Genomic DNA, 9,132 nt, shown 5'->3' on the forward strand with positions numbered 1-9,132 from the left:
TATATAATGCATTCAATGCTAATGTTGAACTATAGAATGGTCTTTGGAAAAAGATGGCACCGGTAGCACTATATTTTTGTTCTTGTTCTCCCAAATATTTACAGTCCATTCAAGCATCATGTTCTGTCATCTGAAGCATCTTTATTATGGTCACATTCCAATATTGAATCCAGGTAATTACAGTAGCCTAAAATGTCAACACATGCAGTGGTTTTTATTTACAATCATTAGACACACTGGTATAAAAAAAAAACAATTACGGTACTTACAAAAAATGCATATAAAAAATATTCTAAACCGGCTAATTAAAAGGTCTTTAAACGTCCATGTGGGGAACAATAACAGCAACACATGACCTGATTCTAATGAGTTGTCAGTACTTGACAGTTTTCTTGTTTCTGTTCCTTCAATGGCACGGTATCATTTGGTCACTGGCACTTAATCCAACTGCATTAGCAGTTTTTTAATTATTCACCATTATGTGCTTCCAACACGTCATAGCACCACAGTAGTTGTAGTTGGAGTCATTTGGAGACCAGTCCACCAGTTAGGTGTAATTGAGTTTTGCCTCTCTCCTGTTCTCTCAGGCGTTCTCTGATTCTGGTGATATTATTTCTTAGCATGTGTCACATGATACATGTAAAGAGGTAATATCACCAGAAAAGAAAGATATTCTCCGTGCTCCTGCACTTCACAATCTGATGCCTCACACGGGAAAGGACTAGTAGGTGCAGACAAAAGAGAAAGTCACCGGAGCATCTTCAGATGTGGACATTTTACTGCTTTATTGGGCAAATGCAGTCTTGGCACTTGCCCTATCAAACAGTAAAAGACTACACTTGCCCTATAAAACAGTAAAAGACTACACTTGCCCTATAAAACAGTAAAATATCCACATCTGAAGGTGCTCCGTTGACTTTCTTCAACTGTATGTCTGCTCGTAATACCACCAGTCTCAGAGAACAGCCGGCAGAGCAGGAGAAGGGTCAAACTCAATTATTTCAATCGGTGGTGCAAATTGAGCATTTCCCAAAAAATGATGGACAGTTCCTTTAACTCAGGGGTAGGGAACCTTTTTCATTCAAAGGGCCACTTCAAATTCCTCAGAGGGCCGTAAAAGTCATCCGAGGGTCGTATTATGAACACAAACCAGGATTTCCCCTGCACTTTAGCCCTATATTGAAAGCAGCCACCTTTAAAAGAGACCCCACCTCCCACAGGTCCCTTGAATGTAACTTAATTGTATTGCAAATGTAATTTCTAAGATTCCTTTACAAAATATGTCAACTTTCATGTGAAGCTGCATAACATTAAAATTATATCGGGGGCCGGATAAAACAGCTTCAAGGGCCGCAAATGGCCCTCGAGACATAGGTTGCCCACCCCTGCTTTAAGTGATGTGTAGTGTACCTGGTCTTTAAATGCTACATCCAACGTCACTATTCTAGTTTGTCAAGCAGCTGACGTATGTCCTCCTGGCCTCGATACAACTTCTTCATCCCCCTGGGAAGGTATCGGCATGACGACAGGTTTAGGTAATCCAGGGCAACCGCGTGACCAATCAGCATCCTGAGAACAGACAAACAGTGAGTTTTTACGACCAGTGACAGCGCTCGGTGATAAAGCAGAACTTTATGACACCTTTCATGCACACCTCCCTGTATGCTATGCACCATCTCCAGATGACAGATACAGATACACTTGTGCTTAATTCACGCTTGAACTTGCTAGTGTGTGTGCGCAACTAAAACTCTGAGTCAATAGCATTTCACAACATGAATAAAAGACGTAACAAAACTCTCAAGACAAGTCCCATGTGCAGTAGCAGAGGAGCCACACACACACACACACACACACACACACACACACACACACACACACACACACACACACACACACACACACACACACACACACACACACACACACACACACACACACACACACACACACACACACACACACACACTCTCTGTGTCATGTCAGTGGTGTACATTTAAAGGGGTTAAGCCTTTTCAATAACCAGTACAGTGTTCCACTGGTGGAAACAGAACAATCCACAGTTTTTGATACCAAGTCACAAGATTGTTTGGGGATGCCATCATCATCCATTCTTTCTTCCTCCCCCTTTTGTTCCATTGATCGACTTGAGTTCCAAACAATGGTGAAACAAAACACAGGAAGCGCTAGAGCTAGTGGTTATTTTCTCGTTAGCTATCTACAGGAGGGCACAACCATTGTCACTGTATGACAGCAAGGACTATATCCACAGCTTGTTAACAATGGCTATTTCGACACAGCAAAAGCATAACAGTTTTCCATTCTATGCACCCCCTGAACCAGCTGAGCAAGTGAGCGTACTTAATTACACACATCAGTTGCACAATCACACCGGCAGCTGCAGACATTTAGACTCAGGAGGATATTGGCTTTCACCCAATTTTACATAGGAGTGCTCCCTCTAGCACATCCACATTTCTAACAGCCTGGGGTGGGTTATTCAGGACATTCCGTTCAGGAAAATGTGTAGGCCTATACATTCGCAAAAGCAATTTTTGTCTAATTTATGTCTAATCATCACACTTGGGACAGTGACATACAGGTAACGTAGTCATTGTTGACTGCTGTGTTAAAGAGGCAAAGGACAGCACTCTTCAGGGTTGTCTGTTTTCTTATTTATTCGGCCACAACTGTTTCATTCTCAGAGTCCTTCCTTAGCGTATAATGGCTATTGCCATGGCGATTCCATTCATTCACTTTGGCAGGTTAAGGGCTTACGTAACATTGGCTCCAACAAAGTGCTGAGCACAATAGAACCCCGCACACCGGCGCCGATGTCCGCGGTCATTCGCCGATGCCGGACAGCAATTAGAGACGATTTCTATTTTGTCGGCGCCGCCCATTGACTACCCCCCGTCTCTTCAAGCAAGACAACGGCTTACATGAAAAATAACACACTTTACCACCTTAATAAACCCTGGCCAACGATTTTAACTGTATTAAGCCCCAAAATAGTGGCATACCCCTTTAAGGAACAAATTAGGAGTTTGTTATTACGACTTTGGTAGCAGTGAGGTTACAACATAGGCTCTGTGCAAGGGGGTTCAATTCCATTCTTTCACTCAGGCCCTGACCATGGCTGAAACAGCCAGTGCTGACTGTTACATCAAAACCCCGAATTCAATTCCATTCCGAGGTTGTGTCCTCATACTCCCCTGTCTCTCTCTCCAATTAATTTCCTGTTTCCTCTCAAACTGTCCTGTTCAGTAAAGGCAAAACAATATCCCCACCCCTTCCTCCCAAAAATTGGCCGCACTTGTGATGGCGCATAGCTGCCTTTGCTGTGTGGTTAACCCATTGATGCCTAAAGCACCTGCAAAATTGAAAGCCAAAGCCCTTGCTGGGAAAGTTGCCCACAGCCTATAAAAACCTAAATAGCTCAGCCTCTGGTGCACATAAAAACGGGAAATAAGTTGCATTTAAATTCTAAGACCCTCATCCTGCATTTGAATGTGTTCATTCAGTTGCAACATACCCACATCTTTATTGAAAAAGCTAAAATCTCAAGAGCCCGAATGCAGCGTATATGTGACTCCAGGCACCAAAGGTCAAACAACATACGAGTCATCAGGCTAAAATGGGTTAACCAGAATGCATTGAAATGGTAAAGTGCACATGAGCGCTGCACAGCAAAAGCAGCAATTCGTCATCACGAAGGCGGCCAGCAATTCCTTCAGTCATTGTCTGTGTGGTGGTAGTACCTGAGGGCTTGCGAGGTGACTTTGGTGCCGCTGAGGTTGAGCAGGCGTAGCGCGTGGGCGCCCTCCCCCACCGCCAGGTGCCCCAGGGCCACCTCCAGGTCCTCCTCGGAGAAGGCGTGGTTGGTGATGTCCAGCTCCCGCAGCGTGCGGCTCCACTTCTGGGCCAGCAGGTGGAGCCCCTTCTTGGAGGACACCGCCGACGTGCTGTTGAAGTACAGGCCCCAGAACAGACACTCCAGGTCTGGAGTAGGGTGGGGAGAGGAGAGGAGGGTTAGGATCGGAAGCAGAGAGCGTTGACATGAAAATGACAACAAAATAAATAAATAGGTGGCTCAATGGGCTACGACAGCGTACAGTTACACCGGTGTTAACAACCGGTGACCCGGGTCTGATGTATATATTATTAACACCACAGAGTGATTTGATTGATGCAAAAATGTGAAAGTGTGATTTAACGCACCCTGTCAAAACGACCAGGGATTGCAAGGAACCATTCTAAGCTAAATGGCGCTCTCTATTGGCAGTCATGGTTGGTCTTGTGTAGTGTATTATCGTGAATATGACCTCGCATTAGTTACAAAAGCAAAAACAAATGTGTGTGTTTTTCTTTTCTAATATCACCTTTAAAACTTAATATTCTAGACTACAGTATCTTTTCTTTTTCTTCTAACAGTAATAACTCTCTGGTAACAGAAAATTAATGGATCATGTATATTTACCACAAATGTTGCAACTGCCAAGACAAATTATTGCAGGTTCAGAAATGACAATACAACCATATTTCAGTTCAGAATCTACAATCCAATGGCGCAGATTCCAAATGGCCTGGATTCACCTGTCCAATTAGGCAATCACCTGGTTGAATTGGACAGGTAAAACCGAGTCATTTGGAATATGTGGCACTAATACGAATTGTATCTTCTGAATCCAGGTTGCCCATCACTACTAATTATTAGTACTCACCTTGACAGGGCAGGGCAAAGAGGGTGGTGGGCGTGACGCGCGAGCAGCCGCGCAGGTCCAGCACGCGCAGCCGGGGGGAGCTGTGGAGCAGGCTGTGGAGGTCCTGATCGGAGAAGAAGGAGATGGAGGTGGTGGCGATGCACAGCTCCTCCAGCAGCGGGAAGCCCGGCCCACACGCCGGCACGTTGCGGATCATCTTAGGCCTGAGCATCACGTTCATCATGCTGAACGTCTAACAGTGGGGGTGAAAGCACAGTGTATAAATACAGTGTCAACATTCCTTTCTTAAAAGTACATTTTTGGTGGGGCGCTGTGGCACAGCGCGCTGAGCCCCCCACATTTGGACTTGCATGCCCACGGGCAACCCCGGTTCGAGTCCGACCAGGGTCATTACACGGCCCTCCCCCCGTCTCTCTCCCAATCATTTCCTGTCTGTTCTCCACTGTCCTGCAATAATAAAAGCTGGAAGGCCTCAAAAAAACAAAAAAAATACATTTTTTGGGATCTTTACCCGAAATACAATAATAAAGAGAGATGAGTGGGGTGGGCCAAAGAAAGTTGGTTGAGTTGGGATAAGATCCAGGCCGATGCACTGTGGCAGTACCTCTCATTTCACTCTGTACACCTCAGCAAAGAATACAAAAGCATTAGACCCAAAAAACGAACGCCCTGACATGAGCCAGCACTGACCTGTAGTTTGGGGCAGCCGATCTGCAAGGCTGGGATGCAGACAGCCAGCTGGGAGAATCCAGTGTTGAGCGTTGTGTTGATGGCCAGTGAACGGAGCTCTGGACAGCAGCCCTTCTGTGGATGGTGAAGAAACACATTGAAGGGGAAGGTCCGCAACACTGTTTAGGGTTTGATGAAGGACTGAGCGTCCAAAACATTGTGCTATTAAACTTTGTTTGGGGCCCTGCCGAGGCCAACCGGTAGGGCACTCGTCTACCATGCGGCTGACCCAGGTTCATTTGCCGACCCTTCCCCGTCTCTCTCTCCCCATTCGCTTCCTGTCCACCTCTCACACGATCCTATCATCAATAAAGTTGTAAAAGACCAAAAAATATATTTAAAAAAAAACTTTGTTTGGGAGCATAGAACAGTGTTGCAGACCTTTATCACTTCCCTTCAGTTCATCTTCTGTTTGGTCCAGCACCTGTGCTACTGATGCATATGCATTCTCTGCGTACATTTTGAAGAAACACATCAGCTAAGACGTCACAAACGCCATGAATTATTATTGCATGTTACAGTGTGCTATATAATATGGCGTGTTTTATGGTACTATGTTGTGTGCCTTCTGACTGGCTATAAGCTATAACTTAAAATCAATTAGGCACACCCTTTCTTGAGACTAATGTGCAAAATCTCTGCAATTATGTGATGAAATAACATGGTAAGTTCACATTCTATTACCTTGTGGTAGATTTATTTACTCAGTAGTGACACCTATCTGCTGTTGTGGTTGTTATAACACATTAACTGATAGGTTTATGAGTATGAGTAAATGAGTGCTTTGAATTAACTACCCTACTCACCGATATTACTGTGAGTATTTTCTCACTCTTGGAGCCATGGCTGAAGGAAATCTTCTGGATGTGATGCCCATGGGTTTCCAGAAATGTGACAAGTCCTTCACCTTGGACCTGTACAAAAAAAGAAACATAGTCAAGAAATCAAATGTAATCAAGTAATAAAGTAAGTGCTCAAGTCATCAAGAAGTCAAATGTAATCAATACAACCCTCAATTCAATCTTTTAAACATTATAGTGTTTTTATTGCAGAAAAATCAAAGGACCGAACTAAACAAAAATTCAAGACATAAGTAATTGAAATTACAGGTCTGAATGCACGTTTTTCAACGGGTGTGCACATGTTTGCTTTAAAATACACAGCAGAACCTTAATCTAAAAATTACCATACTGAAATGCAACAACCCTGCTTGGCCTTTGTTTATGTTCAACCTCAACCCCCCCCCCCCCCCATATGCCATCCATATGTTCCATATGCCATCACTGCACTAAACAACATCCCATAGTGACCAGGCTGCATTTGAGCCTCCTGGAATGTATAATAGTGTCTGTCATCGATGTTGTGCTCTGTGCTGTCTGTCAGTGTCTGAGTGGGTATGTATCTAGTATGTCATCAATGTCTAGTATGTCAATGTTCAATTGTGTTTAATGTCTTGATGTCTGTTATGAATGCCTTATGTATGCCTGATGTAGGCTGTGAGAAGGCTCCTATGGTGCTGAGAACAACAATAAAAGTCTATCTATCTATCTATGAAAAAGTTAGAGCCATGGCATGTAATGTAAAAGAGCCTACATCAGTATTCTGCACGTCTATGTTCTCCAGCTTGTGGCAGTGGATGGCCAGGCTCTGGAAAGCTTTGTCAGTCACTCCGGTGCAGTGAGACAGTTTCAGAGAGATGAGATGAGGGCAGCACTCAGACACAGCCTGCAAAATAGCAATGCAAATACAAATACAAAATACACGTTAAGTCGAGTGGACTGTATTTAATGGATCAAAAAATGAGAATAAATTCTCTGACTAAGGCACTCCAAATTAAAATGTCTTTATTGATACGACAGGTCCTACATGGACATATTAAAAACAAGGCCCACGCGTAGCGGCATGAGTGCCTTCTTCAGGGCAGTACTGTATTTAATGCAAGCAAATACAACAAAGTATGGATTGAGAATTCCTGACATTTTCAACATTGCTCATAGTACCCTTGACTTACCCGACAATGTGCCATTTGCCTTTCCTCAAATCCTATTGGCCATTCTAATGGGAGCATGCTTACAAGTCTTACCAAACTTAAAATAGCATCCCAATAATCATGCAAATATCAGCAGACAAATTTGATTGATATTTGCAGTATTTTCAGTTTGTTTTGCTTTTTTTTCCTTCAAAAAATGTAAACAAACATGCCCCCATTAAAAGCCCAATATCTCAGAGAGGGCTGAACAAAAAAAGCCTTGTCATTGGGTACTGACAAGCCAAGGCTAGTGTGAGAAATACATCTAGGTGTTGAAATGTGTAGGAATTCTCCTTTAAGGACAATTGATGGTTTTGGATGATGATTGACTTGTAAATGCATATCCAGTAACACTACGGTATGCCTCCTATTCCTGTGGCATCACTGAGCTCATTGTGATATAACTGGCATTCAATGATAACACTGTTATGCTGGCCACACATGATGCAAGCAGTCCAAATATGCCATATGGGCTAATCAATATGTTCTTACCTGAAGAGCATAGTCCACATTCTTCTTCCAGTGACAAAGTGAAAATTCCCTGAGCTGTGAAAGTCTACAAAAACATGAAGAAGAGATCAATTACAATGCATGAATAAACATGCAATTGACCTAAAAAAAATATTTCAATATTTCAATCTTTTCAGACATTAAAAATGTGTACTGTATGCGAAAAAGGATTTGAGTTCAATGGAAAGAAACTACAACAGACATGTACCGGTACATGAAGTTAAACCGCAAACAGCAATGTAAGGACTGGACCACAGAAATCTGAAACACATTTACAGCCAGGTTGCATTCCTAAAAAAGGTACTGACCTGTTCTGTGCCAGCCAACTCATGGTATTTTGGATTCTCATCTCTGTTTTGGGAAGCTGGCTCTTGCCCGGCTCTAGCCAGCAAAAGCCAACGGTCACACTTCGCCACAGGCAAGGGCTGGACGCAGCAACGTTCCACAGCCTGCACACCCTCGCAGCCCTTAGAAATCAAATAGTGTTAATGTTACAGATTAATACAATAGAGAGATACCTTTTTAACAGCTGTATGCATGCTACGGGGAAGCCGTGGCCTAGTGGTTAACCCTATCCAGACTGGGGGGGGGGCTAAAAGTGCCCGCACCAACTTTGATGTTGTATAATTCCTGAACGACTTAAGCTATGACTACGAAACTTTGTGACTTTTCCTAACATTTAGTTGGCTACAGTTAAGTACCGAAAGATTAGGTTTATCATTTTTACCGTTGCCATGGCAACGGTTTTCTGACAGGTATGTCTGACCAAAAATCACTTTACCATATCTATGACGCCATATATTTTTATATTTTTTTGTTATTTCCATTAGCATCGGACAACTTTGTGAGCATTTAAGTGGTTTGAAGCATAAAATCATTAAAATTTAAGTGCATTACCTAAATTTGATGGAAAATGCATTATGGCGAGATTTTGGGCATATTAAGATAATGATGTCATAATGACGTCATAATACCAGATAATTACACAAAAATTATGTCATTCATAGATGTCCATATGTAGATCATCTCCCCCAAGTTTCGTAGTCATACTGTATTCCGTTCATGAGTTATGGGGGGGGTCAAAAGAGTCCCCCCCCCCCAGGCCCAGGAATGCCAAAAAAGCCCAGTCTGAATAGGGTT

The 9,132-nt window shown here is 43.1% G+C and overlaps 1 protein-coding gene across 2 annotated transcripts in view; it reads right to left on the reverse strand.

Annotated features, from left to right (window-relative positions):
- fbxl6 (F-box and leucine-rich repeat protein 6) overlaps nucleotides 1-9,132 on the reverse strand; it is a 36,188-nt gene that overhangs the window by 25,180 nt on the left and 1,876 nt on the right. The window contains exons 2-9 of one of the 2 annotated variants that reach the window (XM_063185927.1): nucleotides 8,301-8,459; nucleotides 7,975-8,038; nucleotides 7,047-7,178; nucleotides 6,260-6,367; nucleotides 5,415-5,528; nucleotides 4,725-4,956; nucleotides 3,762-4,002; nucleotides 1,411-1,569 (exon numbers count right to left, since the gene is read on the reverse strand). In XM_063185927.1, the coding sequence (XP_063041997.1) occupies nucleotides 1,440-1,569; nucleotides 3,762-4,002; nucleotides 4,725-4,956; nucleotides 5,415-5,528; nucleotides 6,260-6,367; nucleotides 7,047-7,178; nucleotides 7,975-8,038; nucleotides 8,301-8,459 (1,180 nt within the window). In that variant the 3' untranslated portion in view covers nucleotides 1,411-1,439. Of the gene's footprint in view, nucleotides 1-121; nucleotides 1,570-3,761; nucleotides 4,003-4,724; nucleotides 4,957-5,414; nucleotides 5,529-6,259; nucleotides 6,368-7,046; nucleotides 7,179-7,974; nucleotides 8,039-8,300; nucleotides 8,460-9,132 lie in introns of those variants that run through there. The other variant, XM_063185926.1, reaches the window with a different exon arrangement.

This window comes from Engraulis encrasicolus, chromosome 20 (assembly GCF_034702125.1).
Source record: "Engraulis encrasicolus isolate BLACKSEA-1 chromosome 20, IST_EnEncr_1.0, whole genome shotgun sequence".
In the NCBI taxonomy this organism is placed as follows: Eukaryota; Metazoa; Chordata; class Actinopteri; order Clupeiformes; family Engraulidae; genus Engraulis; species Engraulis encrasicolus.